At 33.6% G+C, this 24,640-nt stretch overlaps 2 protein-coding genes across 2 annotated transcripts in view; one reads left to right on the top strand and one right to left on the bottom strand.

Annotated features, from left to right (window-relative positions):
* Positions 1-24,640, bottom strand: part of LOC106638851 (uncharacterized) — a 153,079-nt gene that overhangs the window by 119,162 nt on the left and 9,277 nt on the right. The window lies entirely within an intron of this gene.
* Positions 2,268-4,184, top strand: LOC106638900 (uncharacterized). The gene is made up of 5 exons (XM_089594597.1): positions 2,268-2,458; positions 2,617-2,706; positions 3,123-3,299; positions 3,591-3,767; positions 3,869-4,184. Exons 2-5 carry the CDS (start codon positions 2,640-2,642, stop codon positions 4,129-4,131), a joined length of 684 nt encoding a protein of 227 aa, XP_089450723.1. The 5' UTR covers positions 2,268-2,458; positions 2,617-2,639; the 3' UTR covers positions 4,132-4,184.

Below are 24,640 nucleotides of genomic sequence, written 5' to 3'. Positions count from 1 at the left end.
AATTTTTGCTTGTGGATTAATGAGGGTTTACTTATGCAAACACGTAATGAATTTAAAGAAATGAACACGTGATTATTTTTTTTTTCTTTTTTTTTTTACTTCCAGGCGTATGCTACGCGAACACATATTCATGCTCTGATGGTAGAGATTATAGGTACATGCAGGTGAATTCTTGTGTTGTAATTATATTGGTAACACATTAAAATGTGAGTTTTTAAATAATAATTCTTCATAGAATAAGTTTAATTTAAATGTGTATATCACAAATTCTTCGTAAGTAGTTGACGTGGTTGAGTGATTCTCAACATTGTATGGTTTACAGCGTAATTAATAATTTTCATTGTAATTATTGATAATTCACGTAAAATAATACTAAAATGTTCCACGAAATTTTTAAATTACAGGTACCAGAGGAAACATTTTCGAATTCAGATAAAATAATATACTAGTAAAAAAAATCCGTCGTGCGTTTATTTTAGAATCGATTATTACGTCTGTTTCTTATGCGATTCGCCTATTACTTTGTATGTTGAAACGTAAAACTTAAAAATTTCATATCCTTATATTACATACATAAAAAGTTGTACACGTACAAACTCGTTGGAATTTTTCGAAATAAAAATAGTTAAGTTTTATGTTGCACTTGTAAGAAGTATTAAAACATCGTTCAACAACTTTTTTGTAAAATATTCGAGGAAAACGAGATAAGTTTTTCCATTTCAATAAGCATTTGAACGAAATGACGTTATATTAAAATAAAGATGAAATTGCATAAATCTGTTTAACTCATGCGTTGATGACGTATTTATTTCTTGATTTTTGGAGAACACTACAAATTTTAGATTTGAACCACTCATCAACCAAAAAGTGAAAAAGTATACATGTACATACTTACACTTACTGCACAAAAAAATTAGGAATCTCTTCGACTATGTGCTCCAAATTGAACATATAGTGTGATTAATTATGTACATAGATACTTTGTCATACTTTATAGAGATAAAATGACGAGGTTTAAAAAGAAAAAAATCTTTAAAATATTCTTACTATTTTTTATAAATTGTTTAAAATTTTTTAGTTTAATATAACTATATTTTTATATCACTATAATCACGTATGCATACTTATAAATATATACATTTAAACTAAGTAAGTACTTATCTGTATAGGATGTGAGCTAGATATGATCGTTTAAGGTATGGCAGGAGCCTTAAATAAAGAGTCAGCAGATAATTATTTTCTTGATAATCGGATCAATCGCAGTTGACTATCGATCATAAAGCCTCACTTTATTAAAAGCCTGTTTCTGAAAAAATTAAATTGCCCTTAATTGACTGCGCGTCGGCTTTTTGTAAGGTTTTGATTGATTTTTCTCGCTTGTACGCTCGTACTAAGAAATGATTTATATTATTTTTCAATTAAATAAATAGTACAAATAAAGCATAATTTACTTATGATATTTTTTCTGTTAACAAGAACTATCGTATAAATAAAAAAATTTTTTAATCAAGCTTCCATAGAAAGATTTGGCGTATTATCTCTGAAAATTAACTTTATTTGAAAATAACTTGGTGCTTCAATTCTGGGAATAAAAATTTATGGAAGGGAAATGTGTTTAATTATTCAATTCATTATTTTAATTTTTGATATATTGGCAATCTTACGAATACGTAGTATAAATAGTTTCTACCATTGATAAATCATATGAAATATCACAATTGGTATTAATTAATCGGATAGGAAAAGTGTAAATGCTATACGAGTTTTTTAAAAATAAAAAATAAAATCGGAAAAGTGTATGCTCAAAAAAGTGTTGTGAATTATTTTGCAAAATTTGTTTTTAAAAGTACGGAACTTTTAGTGCTTGATAATCTCTTTCTTTAAACTGTATACTTGTAATTATTCCATTATGCGATATAAGAATTTAAGAAAATGTTCAAATCTGCTTTAATGTTTTTTTTAGATTTTATTTACGTAATCTGATTAAAATTGTGAAATTGTTTCATTGAAACGTGGTCCTGTTAAAGTACCAATTAAAAATATAAAAAACATAGCACATATTATTTCTAAAATAAATATTGAAGAAGTAACATTTTTAAAATAGATGACAAACATAAACATTTTATGATCACTAAACAAGTAGGAAAATATTAACCTGCGTAATGGTTCAAACATGTATTTTGAACGTAAAATTGAATTCGTGGTAAATAAAATTTTAGCCAGTAAAAAGTTTTTTGACTATATAGTTGCAAAATTTAAGCAAAATAGTTTGTTCTCGAAAATTAACGGAATCGATCAAGTAAATATATAAACTTGCTAAGACTCTTTGTATTTACTTTAAAAATAAGATTTTAAAAAGTGAAATTCTTAAAAGAAATAGAATCACTTATTGTAGTGCGGTTATATATTCTAAATAACTAGTATTTGGAAGCAAAAAAAAAAAGGAAACTTTCGAGAGGTAAGAATCGCAAGTTACCATATAAATTTATTTGCAACTCTACACGATTGGAAATTTTGAATTACCACTAGTCTTCTACAAACACTTTCTTTTTTTAAATTTTTTTATTCCAATACGGCAAATGATAATGTTTTTATTTTTCGATTTTCATTTACCAGGAACTACAGTAAACTCTGGCATCATGTTCAAAGCACTTAACTTTATCTGCACCCTAGGGGCTATTACTCTGTTACAAACAGTTGAATGTTGTGAGTATTTATTTAAATAGATTTATAAGTAATTTTAAACAGAAAAAAAAAAAAATAAACACAGGATCTAGCATACTTTGCATAAACTCCATAAAATACATTTTGAAAAACTTAGAACTTCTTAACGTTAAGGTAAGAATTACTATATATTACTGTTAATTTTACAGAGAAATTGCAGGAAATCATTTTTGTTTTGAATTGCCCACATGATCTTAAAACAATGTTCCTAGGCATAATAAATACCCTAGGAAATTTGTCCCAAATATTTCTTTAATTAAGTTTCACCCATTTTTTCAACCTGGTAAGAGGTATAATTATTTTGCCGTAAATTTTATTTTTTTATTCTTATCTAATAAATTCCATTAAATTTTACAGGTATGAAATAAAATAAATTTGTGTCTTTCTTTTTCTTTAAGACTCACCCTACGACTATTCCGATAATTACGGACCAACTCAACAATTACAGGGTTTATATAACTCTCATCAGTTCGATCAATCAAACGACCTGTCAGACCCACGATATCCTCCTCCAGAACCTCAAGACTCAATGTACACTGATGAAAAAGATCAATGGGACCCATCAATGAAATCAGGTCTGTCATTAGACTCAGTAAATATTTTTCCATAGCCAAATAGCCCGTAAATTACCTTGTGAGAAAATTAGTATGGTTTAATATTACATCCTAAAACAATTTTCCTAGGCATAATAAATACCCTTGGAAATTTGTCCCAAATATTTCTTTAATTAAGTTTCACCCACTTTTTGAACCTTGTAACAGGCATAATTATTTTTCCGTAAATTTTTTTTTGTTCTTATCTGATAATTTCCATTAAATTTTTCAGTTATGAAATAAAATAAATTTATGTCTTTCTTCTTCTTTAAGACTCACCCTACGGCTATTCCGATAAATACGGACCAACTCAACAATTACAGGGTTTATATAACTCTCATCAGTTCGATCAATCAAACGACCTGTCAGACTCACGATATCCTCCTCCAGAACCTCAAGACTCAATGTACACTGATGAAAAAGATCAATGGGACCCATCAATGAAATCAGGTCTGTCATTAGACTCAGTAAATATTTTTCCATAGCCAAATAGCCCGTAAATTACCTCGTACGCTGTAAAAAATTGTCGTCTAATCGGTTATTGAAATTAGAACATTCGGCTGTACCACCCGAGATGCACCAAACTGAACCACAAACGCAAATTTCTACGAATTCGGACTCCCAGCAAAACTCGAATGAAGAATGCAAGGAATTAGGATCTTTCCTTCCCGATCCTAAGGACTGCCATAAGTATTACGTGTGCGTCGGTGGTTCGGCAAAACAAAGCATGAATTGTGGCCCAGGAACAGCATGGGATCAATCCAACACCGTCTGTAATCACGAACTCCTTGTCATGTCGTGCAAAAATAAATAAAATGTCTGAACATGCCAAATCGGGTGACTGGGTGACCACGAAAACAACAAAATATATTGTCAATAAAATAAAATATTCAAATAAAATATGATTTGTTTAACTTATTCAAAAGAAATAGTGATGTTTTTCTGCAAATCTTTTTTGCAAATAAGCAAATTGCTATTACCTACCATCTCGCGTGATGAAGTCGATACTAAGTACTCGTTGAAACCTCAAGTACGATACTCTTGAAAAACTAAATCGTTTCCATTTTCATTCCATTAAAACTGACTCCTTGCCATTAACTATACAATATTGCATTTATAATTTAAAGTAAGATCAATAATATTAGAACTTATTGTGTATTTTTTTTTTTTTTTTTTTTTGAGCAAGCATTTGGATGAAATTGAAAATGCAGCCTTGGGCCAAGCATCAGATAGTCTCGTCAGATGGATGTATGAATATCGATCTTTTAATAGTAATTTAATGATTGCTGATAGGGTTGGTTGGTGAATATAATACCTGTTGAGGTTTTTTTAATGAAGATGGTTAAATTTTGATGTATATAAAATTATACGTTCAATCTTTGGAAAGTTTTAATCAATCATTTATACGGCAATATTACAAAGTGATTCCTATAATTTCAGACACTTCTGTAAAAGCTCCATTTTTGGACTGGCTACTTCAACTAAAGCCAAGGTTATTAACAACAAAACATATGCATGAAACAAAATTACCCAGTAAGCATACATCGTTTCTGAAAAGTTGTAAAAACGTGGATATTGAAACTTTGAAACGTTGCCCTGAAAGTCGTAAAAAACGTAAAAAAGGACCGCTTTTGGTGGTAAAGTAAAGGTTTCCGCAACGTCCCAGAAACGAGCCAAACCAACTAGATGTTGTGGTTGCTTCGTTGCGTTGCAAAAACGTACAAAAGTAATTTTGACTTGTTTTGGTTTCCTTAGTTGTAAATGTAGAATGTGTAACGATACTTATTCTTTTCTGTATAGTAAATGGATGATACATTTTGAATCATTTATGCTATTCTTCATGCTTTTTTTTCATTTTTCAATTGTTTAAAGATATTTTTATCAGTAAAAGTTGGGTTACTCAAAAAATTCAATATGACTAGCTTGTTGAGTGTTTTGCTGAATGCTAGGTCCATCTATAGTACTAGGACCGTCAGGTTTAGCAAGGCAAGGCAGTCAAATTAATAAATTCTCTTTGATTTTATCGATTAAGTATAAATATTTTTTCTGATTCACAACTAACTTCAAAAGAAAGTTTTGTTATGAATCTATGAGTTCTTGAAATTATTTTAAACATTTGCATAAAAAGTTGTACACGTACATACTTGTTGGAATTTTTCGAAATAAATAGAGTTAAGTTTTATGCTGCCACGTGCAACGAGTATTAAAACGTCGTTCTACAACATTTTTGTTAAATATTCGAGGAAAACGAGATAAGTTTTTACATTTCAATACGCACGAGGAACTAAATATTTATCTACACGATTTTTTTTTCAAAAAAATACTCTAAAAGGTCGTAAAATGTAAGGTTGAATATTTATTTGATTTTTATGTTAAAAAATTAATAAACTCACGTTAAAAAAATTAATAATTTTTGAGAGAGTGGGTGTGTGTGTACACTTAGTTATTGTGAATATACACGTGTATGATAAAAAAGTGGTATGAATTTTTTCACAAAATTTATTTTCGGCAATAAGGCACTTTTAGTGCTCAATAATCTCCAATTCTACAGTTAACGTCCAACACAGGAATTTAAGAAAAAAATATAGCTGCTGTGACAAGTAGCTAAAATATTAAAAACATAAAATAACATATATTGTTTACCAACTAATTCTAAGAATTAAAAAATTTACTTTTTTGTTGCGCAATTTCAAAATTGATTACATACTACAAGAAAAATTTAACGTTCGTATCAAATCCAACGATAAAATAGCAGTATAATATTATCGTCACATGACAAACATAAACATTTTATGATCACTAAACGAGTAGGAAAATATTAACCTGCGTAATGGTTTAGACATGTATTTTGAACGTAAAATTGAATTCGTGGTAAATAAAATTTTAGCCAGTAAAAAATTGTTTGATTATATAGTTGCAAAATTTAAGCAAAATAGTTTGTTCGCGAAGATTATTGGAAGTTGACCAGGTAAATATTAAAATTTGTTGGGACTGTTTTTATATTTACTTTTAATAAAGTATTTCAAGAAGTAAATATTTTTATAAGAGATTAAATCATTCAAAGTTGTGAATTTATGAATTATAAATAACTTGGATTTGGAAGTACAATAAAGGGGATTTACGAAAGGGAAGAACCATAGGTCAGCATATAAATTTAATTTTTAACTTTGTAGGATCGAAAGTTTGTACTATTCTAAATTAAATACAATATTAAATTGATAAGTTAAGCTGTAAAATTATATTTGACGAGATTATTTTTGAAAAGCACATTAAAAAAATCTAGGCAAACAAATAAATAATACGTTCGTATCATCAACATTTTTCTCCATTTTTAGAAAATTTATATATTCAACAAAGACATGAACTCATAACACTATAACCCAATCATCTTCTATAAACGAATTCTTTTTTTTTTTTTTTTCATTCCAATACGGCAAATGATAATGTTTTTATTTTTCGATTTTCATTTACCAGGAACTACAGTAAACTCTGGCACCATGTTCAAAGCACTGTCCTTTATCTGCACCCTAGGGGCTATTACTCTGTTACAAACAGTTGAATGTTGTGAGTATTTATTTAAATAGATTTATAAGTAATTTTAAACAGAAAAAAAAAAAAAATAAACACAGGATACTTTGCACGACCCCCCAATAAAATGCATCGCAGAATCGATAGTAATCTTGTATGGTTACAAAGAAAATTTAATTAAATGACTGGAATACTAAACAATAACGATGAATATTGACTTATGGATTAAAACACAAAAACGTATAGAGATAACTTGGAATGTTGCCCGTATGTGATTGAGATCTAGACAAAATAAGGACTGTTGCCACTTTTTCTACGTACTTATTATGGTAAAGTCAAATTCTAGTGGAAATATGATTTTTTTCCGTTTCTGTCCAGACCGCTATGACAACTCACCTCATCATTACAACAATCAACCTGATCACCCAAAACACTACAAAAACTGCGAAAGTTCCCCAAGCTGCATCGGAGAGGGAGTATTCCCGAACGAAGACGATTGCCACAAGTATTTCAATTGCACGTACAAAGGCTTGTGCCTGCAAAGATCCGATCACACTTGCTGTCACGGTTCTGCTTGGAACCCGAAGCTGAAAGTATGTAGTCCCGAAAATACCGTGTCGGAATGTCTTCATGTTCCTTCATGTGAACGCAGAACTCCGTTGGGCAGCTCGGATAACTCGTTTGTACTACCCAGTGTGCATCTGGGCCATCCTATTGGGTCCTTGGAGAAACCTTTCCTCCAATCTTGGAACTCCATGGCCAACCATTATCCTAACGATCCGGTCCATTTCAACATGCCAGAAAACCCAGGTAAGCTACCAAGTGTAACAATCGATAGAACGATTTCGCTCCCTGATCCTCAGGAGCATCCAAATCAATGGTGCCAGTGGTTATGTATCATTAATTTATTCTTCTTTGGAAAGAGTTAGAGGAGGGTCCGAAATTACATCAATGTTGGCCTTTTGATTTGCAGAAAAACTCTGGATGTTTTTTTTTTTTTTTCAGTGAAAAACAGATATCGTTATGAATATTTTATGAAAGCATACGTCTGCAATTATTAACTAAATTTTTATGTTACGTCGATTAGTAGTATTTTTAATTAATCGAATAAAATTATGTCCGTTTGGGATGGATGTAGTTCCAAAACGCCACACCTGTACAAAAATTCTTTCTGTAAATGGAAATTCATGAGGATGGATACATAGATGTGATTTTTTGTTGATATGTGGCATTTTGAAACAAAATTCAAGTAGATTTTCTTTGCCAGGAGTGTAGGGGAAAAATATGATATAAACTTTTACTCTAAGTTGGCTGTAATACGTTAGTCATTAACTTTTACAACAAAATCTATTTTGTATTCTAATTTTTAATTTTTTTTTTTAGCTACGAAATAAAAGTAATTAAATTTTTTTCCTTTTTTTCAAGACTTTACTAATGGGCATCCCAATAATTACGGACCAATACAACAACAACAACATCAACAAAACTACGATTGTTCAGGTCCAATCTGTGAAAACTCCCAAGGTTGTCTGAATGAGGGACGATTTGCCAACCCCAATAGTTGTCATAAATTCTACACCTGTGTTAAAGTAGACTTATGTTTGCAAAGATACGACTATACTTGCTGCATTGGATCAGCTTACGATCCGAGACTGCAAACGTGTAAAAACGAAAATTTAGTTCCAGAATGTTCTGGATTTGCAGAGGGATACCCTCCGCATGTATTGTCTAACACCCAGAATCCTTTTCCATCAAACCTTATGGGACAGCCAGGACATACGTCAGGTTTAATACACGTGACTCCAAACCCTATGACGACGCTGTCCCCAGACCAAATATTTTTTCCTAATAATCCGTATCAGCGAGGTCAATTAAATCCGCTATCCGATTTCGTGAATAATCATCCACAAACAGAAACCACACCGTACCCTCATGAACTAGGACCATTTAATATGCCAAACCCACGAGATTATCCACAAGATCAAGGGAATCCTTCTCTAACAAGGTATTCGGATAACTCTAACCAGTTCGATCAGTCAGACCCTCGAAATCCTCCTCCAGTAACTGAAGATCCATTTTACACTGATGAACAAGATCATTCGGGTCCGTCATTAGACTTAGTAGATATTCTTCTATAGCCCGTAAACTACCTTGTACGCTGTAAAAAAATTGTCGTCTAATCGGTTATTAAAATTAGAACATTCGGCTGTACCACCTGAGATGCACCAAACTGAACCACAAACGCAAATTTCTACGAATTCGGACTCCCAGCAAAACTCGAATGAAGAATGCAAGGAATTGGGATCTTTCCTTCCCGATCCTAAGGACTGCCATAAGTATTACGTGTGCGTCGGTGGTTCGGCAAAACAAAGCATGAATTGTGGCCCAGGAACAGCATGGGATCAATCCAACACCGTCTGTAATCACGAACACCTTGTCATGTCGTGCAAAAATTGGTAAACGTGTTAGGAACATTCTTTTTTTTTTTTTTCGTTTTCGTAAAAAACTATACCGATTGCGTGCAATTTTATATCAGCCTGGACAATGTTACTTTAAGCATGTATTGTCAATAAAACAAAATATGTCCATGAAATATCATGTGTCTGACTTATTCAAAAGAATAATTGATGCTTTGCTTCAAATAAGCTGATTTCTATTATAAAAATAAAAACAAAATTGTTTAAATATAGCTGACATGCTTCAGGTTAAAAAAGAGTAAAATTACACAAATTTAGCAAAACTGCAAGAGAGGTGTGTTTGATGAAGGAATTGAAATTATTCCCGAAAAATATTGGCCTCGTTCCTATCATTGAAGATTCTTCTTCAGTTAATTAGTTACTTCGAAAGTATTTACGCATTAGTCAATTGTGACAGAGCGATGAGGGTACTAGTTATGATAAACGAAATTTTAACGTGTAATTAGGATACTTTCGGTGAGTATTCGGTGTTTAATGAGGACGTTGATCACTATAGGCAAGAGCTCTAACCCCCGATATCCTGCTTGTACAAAGGAAACGAGAAAAAGTGGGAGAAGCTTTGTCAAACTTGTATTGTTCCTCCGACATTTTGCTGCCATGGCGTTGTATTCATAATTAATGTTACGTCAGGTTGTTGAGTTTTGTTATCATAACATTAATTTTTGAATCATAACTTTTTGTACGATTTTCCATTTTTTTTTTTTTTTTTTTTTTTTTTTTTTTTTTTTTTTTTTTTTTTTTTTTTTTTTTTTTTTCAAGAAATTCAAGTCAAACGAATGGAGAACCTTGTAGACACTGCTAACAGTATTGCGTTTCACAGGACAAGAAAGTTTTTTGAAAGGAGAGATGCAAAAGCTCCCACTAGCAAGCTTTTTTTACAAACAATCATTGGATACCCTTAAACTGATTTTTTGCGTATCTTTAAGAATTTGACAAATTTACCAGTACGTACCGAGAAGAAATGGTCTCTTGTAAAATTGTTTTAAATGTTTGACGTTTATGCAAAAAGGAGAATTCGAGCGACTTTTTGTTTTAAACGTAAATGAGGTTTGACAGATCGTAACGACGCCTTTCAAAGATAACAATGGACGAGCATTTTGACAAACTGATTTTATGACATGTATCGTCAAATGACGAACCCGCATTTGCTCAATGACGAGTATTTTGACGATTTTACGTGCCAAACGGGAAATTGAATGAACACCCCGTAGCAAAAAGGAATTCTCAATTTCCAAACTTTAAAGTGGCGTTTTGAAACACAGTATACCTTGATAAAGTAACTCCGTCAAACCCCAAAAAAACACCACTTATTACTATTACTGCAGTAGCGAACTCTGTAAAAAGCAACCGTTCACTCGGTGCGATGGAGCATTACCAAAGTCAAGGATCTTGAAGTTCTTCGGGTGGAATTTCAGCGGGAGATTCGCGAAGAATTTCGAAGCTAATGGAAGAGGGAATTCGCTGACTACAAAAGGACGTACCTGCAGGAATGCTGAGTTGAACTTTATGGGAGAGCAGAAGCGAAACGAGAGAGTGGATGAGTAGGGAAAAGGATTCATGGGAGTGTAAGATATAAATGAGGTGGCGGAGGGGCGGGTGTTATTACTCGAGAAGAGCTGCGTGAAATAAGCGCTGGAGATTTCGTTAAGTGGCATCCATTACTTTTTTAATATTTTACAGGAAAGTTTACTTGACATAAAAGACGATGTAAATAACTTGGAGTGGCAGCGGATTTGCGGCTCTACGGTTATAGAAGGTATTGGTATTTTTTTTTTTTTTTTTTTTTTTTTTTTCGAAAACACGAAGGATGCATGGACTCATACGCGAATTTTCATGTCTATATACGATCTGAACATTTATGAACTATATTACGGTTTAGAGAAGTTGGCATGGATGAAAATTCAAGGGAAGCGTATAAGGAAAATTTTAAAAAGAAATGTCCACCATTTCTAATGTTATTGGAAAATCTTGCGTTGGATTGCCCTTATAACTATTATTACCATGGGGAGTTTGACTCGATTATACTTCAGAGTTTTTTGTAAATGGCGTATCTTTTATAAAATAGGAAATGAAGATCCTGTTCACAGAAGATAAATGTAAATAATCCATCAAAAAACAATTTAGTTAAATACACTGATCATTGATTCTTATGTACAAAAAAGGCTCAATTTTTTAAAGAAAAAATTCACAAATAGAGATAAGATCAGACACAACATGTCTTTTTCAATAGTATGAATACTTTATGACAATATAACTAAAGTGATAAATGTACAACATTACAATAAGTTGATTAGCGCTGAATTTTATTTTAAGGATTTCATAAAAGGACACGCGATATGAAAAACAGAGTTTCAAGTAAATAAATGGATTACCCATGTTTTAATTGAAAACTACATAAAAAACAGTAGAATAGTGTTAGTTGTCAAGTTCCAGCGTGTCGAGGAGAATCAAAAATCTCTAACGTTTGAACTTGCAAATTTTTTTACGACATAAAACACGAAATCACGATAAAAACGGCATTTATAAAGCAAACGCTTTTACCTCATGGAAAAAAAAAGATATAAATCCCGTAACCAAAACACAGAGGGAGAACAAATGAAATCACAGCACGAGCGGTCATTTAGCCTCCAGCTCTCGCTGGAAAACACGTGGGTAGGTATACCTCGTCTTCGATCCTTACTCCCCCACTTCCTCGCATACATACGCCGATACCATTCAATTTACGCGGCGCTCGCGTGACTTATGCAAACGCGGTGCACCTATATATATATGCACACATGCCCGTCCAACGCTGTTGTATTTATGAGCCCATTTGGCAGGGGAACGCGAACCGACGTTTGAGCTTGCCTTTAATTGACGCCCGCGACGATTGACTGCACCCAATCGACAACTACTCTGTCTCTCTCTATTCACCCTCTGCTTTTGTCATTTAGATGAATAATAATGAAGATAATGGACCTTTATCCCCCGGGACTCTTCATCGACGCGTATATGGACTATTCGGTGTCGTTTTTTTTTTTTTTTTTTTTCTATCCTTAATTTTCACCAACTTTTACATCTGCCGTAGAACAATTCCACCCCTTTGTAACGCCCAATGTACAGATCCGCCACCAAGAAACCCACGGCCTTTGGGGCTGAAAAAAAAACTCGCAGCAAAAACTGGCTTGTTTTTCTCAAGCCACAAAAAAATTTGAAAAAAGTTGAACGCAGTGATCGTCGAAAACTACACCCCTTTGCGCTCTTTTGGCCAATTGCATTTCACGAGTGAACGGCCTGGAAAAAGCCAATACCGCTGAGCTGAAAATAAAGTTTACACGTTACGTATACGCGAGAATCGCGCATTGCGGGGGTACGTTTGATGTTGCGGTGCCGTATACGTATGGAGGTGTGTCATTATTTGTGTGTGTATGGTAAACGCGAGTGGACCCACAGTACAGTGCTGTACATGTGCAGTGAGCATATATATATATATATATATATACACGTACGATAAGCGAGTAAGTAAATGAGAAGCTCGACTAGCGCTTTGAACGCAATCGTTGACGTGTATACTACGGGGTGGTAATCGATTCTCGGCCGTAAAAGTGCTCGCCAGCTGAATGGTGTTCATAACGCTACTCCTTTTATTGGTTGAGTTTCACACGTAAATGGGGGGAGGGGGGAGTGAGGATCGATTATCGTTTAGGGCGCGTGTTTTCTATGGTGTATAGAGTTGGGAAGGATTAATTCGATAGATATTTTTTGGAAATACCGATCAATTACCACCATCAAAGTATCATAGGTACGATTCTACTGTGGAAACGAGAGTTTTTTTTTCATCCATTATAATCATTCCAGTCGAAATGTTTGGTATCAGCTCCAGTGAGTGCTAATTATTTGAAATTGTAAGTGTACCACTGAAAAAATTGTGAAGCTTCAACAATAAATGTAAGAATGTGTATGTGACTCAGTAAAAAAATTATGATTTTCGGTGATAAATTGACGTGCACGTTGTTCTACCCGATTTTCGTAGCGTTTTTTAATGATTCTCGATACATTAGTATTGTCGATACATTAGTCTCGATACATTAGCGATATATTGTTTTTTGATAGTCCTCTTTAAAGATAACGTTGCATCACATGAAATATGAGTTCCACTAAAAACACAGAATATTATGTTGTGTTTGACTCTTCGGCACTATCTTTTTCACACCATTAAATTCAAAGTAAAATATTTTCACCGTTTCCTTAATTGTACACCTTTAACTTTGAAGTAGCGAATTCCTTTATTAAATAAAGCTCGTGTTTCGATATCCTTGCTACTTATTTCTTTTAGCAACGAAACAGCAAATAACTAGATCGACAAGTCTGATTTTTTTTCAATGCTCATTCACTGTCCAATAAAATTGCTATGCATCAAAAATTACTTCACAAACTATGATAGGTATATACCCATTATGTTCTCACCATCAGCACAGTCGGTCCGGCAAAGCTTCACACAATAAACCCCATGGCTTTCAGGATAATAACACCATGCGAGCCCGTCGAGGTGCTATGCTTAAAAAAGCAACTCCAATTTACCAAGCGCGTGAGAATAATACGCCCCTTTACTTGCAGATATGTTTCATCAGCTGCGAGCTTGCATTTTAGAACCGATGATAACGGCTTAATTAATTTAAAAAAAAAAAAAAAACAAGAAGCGTTTATCATTGTTGTGCAATGCACGCTGATCAGGTTACCACAGCATAACAATGCGCGGGTGAAAAATAAGGTGAAAAAAAAAAAAAAAAAAAAAAAAAAAAAAATTACCTTTGGGGTCCTCGAGCGAGAGCTCCCTTGTTAACATCCCGGGAGCCCGAGAGTTAACTCGGATAATTACGATTCGGATGGGAAAATTAAATTAAAAGCTCCGGGACTACGCTGCACTCAAAGAGGTCCGTTATACATTACACCGTGGGAAGAAGGGATGGGGAATTTTTTCCCGAGCTGTTGAAAGGAAAGACTTTCGACCGTCGTTAATTTTCAATTACGCGGGGGAGGAATATTGTACCACGTGCGCGTATATATATATATGTACGTGGGGGAGGGAGTTGGATATTTTCTTTCTGCGAAAGGGTGGAGGAAAAAAAAGGGGCGCTCGGGGCCGAAGTTATGAAAGAGAGTTGCTCTTTATTCTCTTGGTGGGTGTGGGTGTACGAGGGGAGGCTTTGACTGTGTGCGAGTTTCTATTTGAAGAAGTGGGCCAGAAGTTATTGTTGAAAAAATTAATTGCGTCGTGGGTCGTTTCGATGATTAATCGATTTCGATGAGTAAGGCAGGAAATTTTTTGTTTCAGGTGGTTTCTTCTTTTTTCTTCCCCCCAATTTCAATAACGTTACACTGTTGATTGCTTTACGTGGCAATTATTGTAGCGCGTTCGAGTGGGTTGGGCGGTAGAGAGACGAATTTGTAACGATACTTGGCTCGGTAAAGCCTGTAAAATTTTTTAAATCAATTATATTGATAATAAATGAACGAAAAAATGGACACAGATCTGGGTGACGTTGATCAATATTAATTGCGTTTTTGTGTCGGATCAATGTTGTATTTTTGCGTTGAATTTTTTTTCTAGAATATACTTTACAATCCATGCTGGAATACTATTTATTTTACTTTATTTTGTTTTACTATTGACAACGGCATTCATGACAAACTTAAAAAAAAAAAAAGTTGAATTATGCTCTGAATAAGAATAAAGTTTAAATAAAAAATATAAAAATATTTGGAAAAGAATATTTGTTTGTATACTATATCATATTTGTTCTCTAATAATACTTTGCACTGTTTTTGTGCTAAGATACTTTTTGTTAACTATTTTATTTCAAGAAGTAATGAAAAATACATTTGTCAGCATAAAAGAGGCTATAAATTTTCTTAAAAAAATATTTTAATCCATGAAACAATTGTGCTTGACTCTACGAAATTTTGTTAAATGACATTTTCATATTTAGATTGAGAGTATTATTTTAATATATGACTGTAACTATAACTCCAGGTGATAAGTTTTAAAAAATAGTAATAAAGAGTCACTAATTATTTATTATTTTACTCATAAGTATAACAAAAATTAACATCATATATATTTGAGAAAAAGCTTCGTATCTCTTATCACGAACGCGTCAATCTTCATATACTATAGTTAACTGAAACGGCAGTAGAAATAATAATTTGTATATTATTTCGCCTTGTGGAAAAACATGGAAAAGTTTACGAGGTCACAGAGTTCCCAGCCATTGGACGTAGAGCAGTCCGCTTAGGTAACTGGATGAATATTTTATTTATTTTTTTCTATAGCTCGCTGTCTGCTTATTAGATTTTAGTTCAATGTGCAGTTTCAGATATACTGAAAATATTCAAGAGAAATAATATGAAAGTATATCATTCTTTTTAATAGATTTTTTTTCTATGAAAACATGCTATTCATCGTGGAAAATTTTGCAAATAAAAAATCAACTATTTTTAGTCATACGTCACGGAGGGAATTTTATACAAAAAATTTTTCTCGTTTGAACCGACCAATTTAATACTGATCGTTGATAATTTAATTTATTGCAACCGTACCCAGACTAACGATAGCTCTGCAAAGATGCAAAAAAAGACAAGTGGCTATATACTGTGAGTACTGTGTAAACGCTCGAGCATATTGATCGCCAGCTTCTTTATTTGCTTTTTAAAAAGTTTTCAAAATAAACCAAAAAAAACAAAAAACTTACGTTTCGTGTCAAAAAAATACAGAAACAAAAAGTAACTCTCCATAGCGTGGAATCACAGTTATGAATGGAAAGCTCAATCGGGTCGTTTGTACGCGAGCTTTCACGCGTTCCCGCTAGGAATTTGTCGAGGGATTTCGTTTCGTGTGTTTACATTTGATTTGCATGCCTCCCCTCGTGCGCATCAAACATTCATTCGAGCAATATTCGCGTGATGAATCGGGATTACAGAGAATTCGTTTCTATATTTTCTAGGTGGAACATTCGTGAAATTTCAAGATATTTGCTTTCGTACGCTTATGCGGATGATGCACGTTCGTATGGCTTTTGTCCTTAGACTTGGACGCAGTTGTTTCATTTGAGTGCTCCGGAATTTCATTATTTCCAAAAATGTAATTTACTGTATTTTTTAGGAAAGTGTCTTAACGTATAGTGTTTTTTTTTTCTTTTTTTTTTGCAAATGGTAATTATGAACAATACATTTTGGATTCAGTTTTGAAAATACACGACTTTTACCAAACGTTTTTATAAAATCGAGAAAAATCTCAGATCTCCAGTGCATATTTATTCCACTATAAAACGCTTCCATTTAACTTCTATTTATGTCTGTCAGTGAAAGGTCGAGTTGAATCTTGCAATTGATTTTTGACCTGCTGCCAGGTTAGCTAAAAATAATTTTTTTTTTTTTTTTTTTTGGCAGAAACATTGATTTATAGATGACAATAAAATAAAGTATGGACGCTATATATTCGATTTAGTTGTTTTCCATTAGTATTTCTTCCAAATTGAAAGTGATAAGTTTTAAATACAGTAGATAGATACGGTTAGGTCTCGATGGCTCGTCTGACCTTACTCGTCTGTCTCTACTTAACTTTGCAGTTGAACTCATAATTAAATTTTTTTTCAATAGATGTAAATATTTTAGTAATAAATTTAAAAAGTAAAAGTTAATATTTATCGTATGCTCGATAGCAAAAACCGGGGCATCTAATAGTGTAAGTTGGTAGAAGCTATAAGCATGTGAAAAAAAAACAATATAATATATACATATTCTTATCAAATTCTTATAATTTTTTTTTTTGTACATATTTCATTATCATCTTCCATCGCAACGATCAATCGCACGAATCCGCGAAACCCAAGAGCCTCGTAAATAATCGAAAATTTAATTCACAGAGCACAGAGACGCGAAATTTTTCCAAGAACCACTGAGCCACTCTCGAATGAAAAATTTCCCATTACCGAGATTAAATTTTTCACAATCGATCGGCCGACCGACCGTCTTTTTGACAAATCGCCTTTATACCCAGACACAGACAAGGTTATCCAACACGCGAACAGAGCACGTCTACACGTATATGTACCGACCAAGATTCGTATATATATGACACGCGAAAAAGGAGGGAGGAAATCTCAGGTTTTCGGCCGAAAGAAAAGGGATCCAAGCAGAGACGTATATACTTCCCCTCGCTGTAATCGAAGACCCTCTCTTACGGATCAGCCGGCGCTACTGGTTTTTATAGATCCCACCCCCCTACGCGAGAGGGACACCTTGATCCCCGCCAGATCTCGTAGATTCTGGGTGTGTATAATGCACCCTCTGTTTACCTCCATCCAACCTCTATTTTTCCTCCCCTTGTCCCTCCTCGGTTCCACATTTCCTTTTTTTCATCTCCTTTTATAACACACGTATATGCACCATCTCCCGACGCCTCATCCTGATATTTGTGTCTAAGCCGCCCGTATATATACCCACCGATCGATCCCTTCCCCCCAAGCGCCTTCATTCACTTGGAAGTGGAAAGTTAACTTGGCGCCAGCGTAAGTAAGTATCCAGAGCGGCTTTTCCATCGACTCAAGCGCACCTTTCACCTTCGCTTCTCTTCAATCTTTTTAACCTTTTTTTTTTTTTTTTTTTTTTTTTTTTTTTCTTCACACCCCACTCGTGCTCTGTCTCTTTTGTTTTGGCTTCATGCTGTCACCTGTCTGTAAATACTGTTGCTTTAGTGTGAGTTACTTATTTTTCCAAAGACTATCGTGACTGTAATTTTTTCAAGGGGTTTTACTGATATTAATACATTACGATTTTGCTCTGAAATTTGTTGTCGAACAAAATTTAATTTGTTTTTTATAAATTGTGTCAGCCGTTTCATTTTTTACGGTGTTGGACAATAAAAAGTTTTTTTTTTTTAATTTCAATATTTTGCCTCGACAGTCCTGTAAAAGCCTGTGTAATTTTTGTCAAATAATTTATTGAATAAATTAAAATACGAGTTTTTTCGCATATTTATAATATTGAACGAAATAATTATTGTTGCGATGGAAAGCTACACAGAAAAAACATGGACGCATCGAAATGATGAATGGAAGCCAACGTAAACTCGAGGGAAAACATGGAGCACGGAGGAACAAACTGTATTGACCTCAATCCGCCCACTGAAAGGAAACACGCATACCCGTGTTTGCACACGTCTCGAGATGACGTAATACCTCCCGAAATAGAAAAAAAGGAAAAAAAAAATCGAGTTGTTAGCACAACCATCGTAAATATGACCTCTTTATCTCCTCCAAGAAAAAGACACGTATAGACTTGTTGGTTTTTTAAGCCTGTCACCTGTATCGTCGAAAGCCTCGTTTGCGTGCAGGAAGTACTTCATGAAAATCTCGTTTTAGTTAATGGCTTCGCATCACGGGATCTACAAATAAAACTACTTAGACTACACATAAATTTTCGTTATTTTTACTTGGAAATTCTGTTGTACTTTAGAATTTTAAATGCACATAAAATTAATAAACGTGCGAGGCCTTAACACCGTCCCTTGGCATGGAATGACGTAATGAAACGTCATTTGTCAGATGGCTGTTGAAAAGCGAGATTTTTCAGCGCAAAAAATACAATTTATAATTTAAAAAAAACTATAAACTCAACATGCACAATATTTTTGATACATGAAATTTTAATTCCTATATTTCTTGAGTAATGTGTCAAAAATAAGGAGGGTTTAAATCATACAAGTTTGTAGTCAAAATCAGAATAATCAGAAACTCTAAATACTACATAAATAGTACATACCAGTAATTCATAAAACCATTGAAAAGATATGCCATCATTTTTTAAATATAAAGTTTCCTTTTGTTTTACTCTTAAAAGATAAATAAGATGTAATGTATTATGAGTAAAATAAAATCATCTATTTACTAACTCTTAGAGTAGTATAAAAAAAATAAATTGTGTAAAATAAGGTAAATCTATCATATGTAGTAAAAGTAGTTTTTAATTTTTCTTCACATCGTCGGTGAAGTTAAAAATGTCTCACCAAAAAATAATAACTTTACTTTAACATTATTTTTATATAAGCACAGCTTTTTGTTCATTATTTTATGATGTAATAATTTAATAATGCTATTTTAAGATCAGACGATCTTTTACTTGGCTGACGATGTTACGTCTGACCATACGCAGGCATGTTCTACTTACTAAAATATTCTGAACATAAAAAGTTTTACTTTGACAATTATTGAACAGATATGCCATCATTCTTCAAATATACAGTTTTCTTTTGTTTTGCGCTTATAAAATAAATACGATGTAATGACATGTATTATGAGTAAAATAAAACCATCTATTAAGTAACTCTTAGGGTAGTCACGGAAAATAAAGTGTTTAAAATACGGTAAATCTATCATCTGATTAATTGTTAGTTGATGATAACGAATTACTGTCCCAAATTTGTTTTACGACTAGCCTAACGTCAAGTAGTTTTGAAAATGCGGCAGAATATTTTGTATAATATCGCTTAACAAGAAATGTAACTCCGTCTTGGCTTAAAAATTGTGTTTTTATAATATTTCTATTTCTTGTCTCACAGTCAGGCTAACAACAATGTGCACTACTTACTTGTTTGAAAAAAGAACGGATTTCAAAATAAACAATTATAACTTTTGAAAATTTGTCTCGATTCTAGTAAATATACAAAATTCGTCTGCAAAGTATTTATAGTAAAAAAAAATAATTTAAATTGTTATCGAAGTACAAATTAATCCATAAAATGTCTACTTAATTTATCTGCAATTTTTATACTAGAACGAGCATGGTCTGAATGTTTTACTCGACGTATTAAAATTCAATAGTCATTCAAATAATTTTTATTTGACTGAATTTTAATTTCGTACATAATTGTGCCTTCATACCAGGAGACAATTATTTCCAACGTATAAAGGGCTGAGCTCCAATAAAAAAAATTGTCTTTTCACTATAACAATTTTCTTTCGAATTCGTTGACGTTATATACGAGTGTGTGACAGTGGAAAAACTGAATACAACACGTTTCTTTGGAAAGCCGAATAAACGCTTTAGGAATCGAAAAAAATGTACAAAAGAAAGGAAAAAAAATAAAACGTTTTTTTTGTTCATTAACGAAAAAAATACCCCATCATGTCTTTCACAAAATCGTTTAATCCTCCAAGCGAAACTCGCGCAATCGCGCGTCCACGTGTCTTCTGTCCCCCATCAACTCGAAAGGTACAGCTCTCCCGATTATACAATGCAAAGTACGTTGTCACAAAAAGAAAGCCACTGCGTCCCCTAAAGGGGAAAAAAAAGAAGGAAAGTCACAAGAGGATCCCATCTCATTAGGTCACGTGGTGACAGGGTATAATATGACACGTGCGAGGGTATAATGGATAGGCACATCGATACCTCGTACGGCCGGGCGGCAAATCAGCCGCGACCAAAGCCCTGCGACAACACTAAAAGCTAATGGATTCTCGGTCCCTTTGAAGTCAGCCAACCATCATTCCGCTCGGGTACGGTAATCCGGGCTTACACGGGTAAATACCTGACTAAGGGGGGTTGGGGTGTTTTTTTTTGCCTTCGTTTTTTCCTCGCACCGCTGTTCGGGTCGTCCGCGTCATTGAGTACGAGAGGGAGATGTGGACAATATGATACGAGTGTTTGTACAGCGACTGAGAAAGAAACGAGTTGTTTTTCAAGTAAATTACTTGCACTTTGGGGAAAATTACTTTTATTTAGTTGTTGGGAGTAATGATGGTAACTTTGTAGTCGCCCCTATTTTCATTTCAAGTGTCTAAATAAAATACCAAGGGAAGCAATTAAACTTGGGGCAAAAGTTTAAATTTTGTAATTAGACAAGTGCTACTTTACGAGGAATTTAAATTCAATTTCAAAGTAATCAAATTACATGAAATTGAAAAAGTAACGTGATTAAAGGGTGGTCAAGTCACAAGTTACTAAAAAAAATTAATCAATTTACAAGGAATCGGATAAAAGTAAGAAGTTTATAATTTTAATAAAGTTACGCTGATTTAGTTGCTTTAGTAACATAGTTTTCGTTATTACTACCACCTTTTTTTAATTGTGCAAATGCTTCACACAAACTATACAGCTACTGGGGCACATACGTATTTTTTCAATTTTTTTTAAGAAAACAATTTTTTTTCTAGAAGTGAATGCATTATTCATAATTTTTTCCAAACAAAAATCATTTATTGTTATTTTAAATGAGAAAAATTTTTTTAAAACAGACAAAGTATTTGAATACGTATTTAAATATTTTATTTTAAATACTTTACAAGAAACTTTGATATCTACGTTGTACTGCACTTATCTGCTAGGAAAATTTTTTTTTCTTAAATTGTTTCAAAATGGATAAAATTATAGTACCCAAGTCTATAAAATTAAAAATTTTGTAACACGTGTTTGACATGTAATTTTTCTATTTAAAAATCTTAGCTTCGAAACTAGTGCAATTGTTACAATTTTTGTTATGATTATTCGCAACTTTGAATAACTTAAGTTACCGTTATCCAATAGGTTGTGGCTCTTATTTTTTTTAGTTTCCTGTAACGTTATCGACTTAGTTCAATGAATATTTTAGCTACTCGTAATTCGATTATTATACATAATTTACCAATTTTCATACATCCACCAAGTATTTCTGTTCTTGAAGTAAAAAGTTACATACTGTAAGCAACAATAAAAGTTCACCGAATTCTCCTTCCTCCAAGTGCAAAGACCCCGGATGAATATTTTAATTGCACCGATTGCCGGATTAATATACATTGGAAGTCAGGGGACCCGAAATACATATATATTTCTGTGAAGTAAGCTTTGTTTCATAAATCCGATCAAAGTTTATGTATAACGTGTATTTTGCAGCCTTCATCGTTGTTACAGACTAGTTGGCACACTTGGATCGTACACGAGCCTCTAAGGGACTTAACTTTCGTCGTCGACACAACCGCGATCCTGTGAAGCATCGACGTGCCAAAATAAACCGGAAAAGTCGCTGTCCAATATTAAAAATAGCTGTGTACTTTTTGCCGTCGTCCGATATTCTTTGCACAGCAAGCGAGCCACGGAACTTCGCACCAAAAGGGACAAAGTCGCAAAAAACTTGCCCGAGCACGCACCTGCGAGAGTGGAAGTGGGAAAAAAAAAAGAGAACAGTTGCCAAGGAATATCAAGCGCACGCTGAAATCGATATGCACCCCACCCCCCTTCTTCGCCCATGGGGTGTGTAGCTTCACTCCAGAAGAACACCAAGAGTCTCGAGAGAGATAGTGTCTTCTGGACGATATACTTCCTGCCCGTCCCTGCGCGGGTGTGCGTATATACGGAGCTGTCGAGAATCCAATTGGAAATTGACTCGAGTTGGATACGCACGCGTGTGCTTCTGGTCAGAGGGACGACGGGGACGGATATGGATGGATCGGCAGATCTAATTACGATGAGTTTAGGTTTAATCCATTTTTGGTGGTCACGGGGCTCACGCAAGAATGAGGAAATTTAATATGGCCTCTATTTGTTTGTTATCGAAACGATATTGTGCGAGTGTTTTTACCTTTATTTTATATTTACATGTTTTTATTTTTGTGTTTGTGGGACTTAATGGCTGCAAGGAAGAGCTTGGGGAAAATGTAGTTGCTCGTAATTATTTGTTTGCTGATGAATTTTCATGAAATAAAATATTGGGGTACGCTTTTAGTAATAACAGCAAAAGGAAAAATAGGAAAATTAATTTTCACTTAACGCATGATTGATTGATAGTGTGAGTAAAAACGATGTATTGATTTATAACATACGTTGTTAGCGGTTGTGCTTTTATCCAATCGTGCGTATATTTTTTTTTTCTCTACTTTCCATTATTTCATTATTATATTTATCTGCTGAAAAATTAACTAATCACCTCTTCGCTAATACTTTGTTGTTCACGTAGTGGTTTATTTTTTTTTTTATAAATATTGTAAAAAAGTACAGTTTAAAGGGCCTCATACTCTTCAGAAAAATTAAGTAGAAACAGTTAAGTGAGGTAAGACGAGCCATCGACAGACATAAAGTTAGGTACCTACCTAAGATGAAAAAATTAATTGAGTGCATATTGTCCATTGCATTCGTAAATTTAACTTAATTTAAAAAAAGATCAAAACTTCAATTTTTAATTAATGTAATCAGCTCAGCGACAAAAATCATCAAGATCACGAAAATGTATAATTCTCAGTCTTGGCAAAAATTGCGTCTAGCAAAATGTTAAAAATAATCACGACCAAGACTTCGTTTAAAATATTCGAGCCACTGAGTTGTCACCTTTCCAGAGGAATTAAAAATAAAATCCTGCAAAAGGCCTGCGAGATTTTGCAGGAACAAAAAAAAAAAAAAAGAGTGTTCATTCCATCCCCGTTCCGCGCTCGTGGTACACGAATGGCGGAAAAACACGCGAGAAAAGTTGTCGAAGAACGCTATAGGAAGGGCGCAAGAAAAATGCCGTGTTTTTCGAGCCCTTTTTTTTCAAGTGGAGACGAAGCAACAGCTGCACTACGTGTTTCAAGTGCAAACGAGCCGTACGTGCGCGCGAGCCGCAGTAAATCTGAAATCCAAATGAGCTCGCACTGAAACGCAATTAGGCGCGAGCTCGGGTTCAAGGAAAAAAAATGAGCAAGTTTTTTTTTCGCGTTTCTCGTTTCCGGTGTACTGCTAAGCATATATATAAGTGTAAGGTGCTTGTCGAATCGCGTTTATCTTCCTGTTTTCTGTGTAGATGTTCTTGTTCATGGGCATCAAATTTTAATGACATTCAACTACTTTAGTTATCCATTAATATACTTACTCTCTAAATTGAAAATAGTTCAAAATTAAAATTAAGCTACTTACTTTCATTCTGTTCCATTAGATAATAATTTTTAAATAAAATTTATTACTTGTATTATTTAAAAACTTAGTACTCTATGTCTATTAGAGCTGATACCTACTACATATCCTCCGATCGATATGCGTTTATAAGCTATCGTACTCTAGTCCAACAGTGGCTGTATATCACGTCAGCGAAGACATGTATTGTTCAAGTGCTAATTTATTGAATCGATCGATAATCTCTATATGTTTTTGTGATTGAAGTATTTAAAGTATCCAAGTAAATTACTTTAAAAAATCATAGAAAACAAAAAATCAACAGCAAAATTTTAGAAAAACCAATCGAATTTCATAAGATACATTATTTAATGCAACAGGAGAGTAGAAATTTAAAAATGTTCAATTCAGCAACCACAAGATGAGGATGTTAAATCCCACAGC

This window comes from Copidosoma floridanum, unplaced genomic scaffold (genome assembly GCF_036245765.1).
Source record: "Copidosoma floridanum isolate Cflo_tuat_1 unplaced genomic scaffold, Cflo_Japanese_pri ptg000021l, whole genome shotgun sequence".
NCBI classification, from domain to species: Eukaryota; Metazoa; Arthropoda; class Insecta; order Hymenoptera; family Encyrtidae; genus Copidosoma; species Copidosoma floridanum.
This window is presented reverse-complemented; position numbering and strand designations above follow the sequence as displayed.

Excerpts from the sequence above, each read along its gene's own strand:
- LOC106638900 (XM_089594597.1), top strand. The coding sequence starts at position 2,640 with ATGTTCAAAGCACTTAACTTTATCTGCACCCTAGGGGCTATTACTCTG. Across the intron at positions 2,707-3,122 it reads GTTACAAACAGTTGAATGTT|ACTCACCCTACGACTATTCC; the intron begins GTGAGTATTTAT and ends TTTTTCTTTAAG. Across the intron at positions 3,300-3,590 it reads GGACCCATCAATGAAATCAG|ACTCACCCTACGGCTATTCC; the intron begins GTCTGTCATTAG and ends TTCTTCTTTAAG.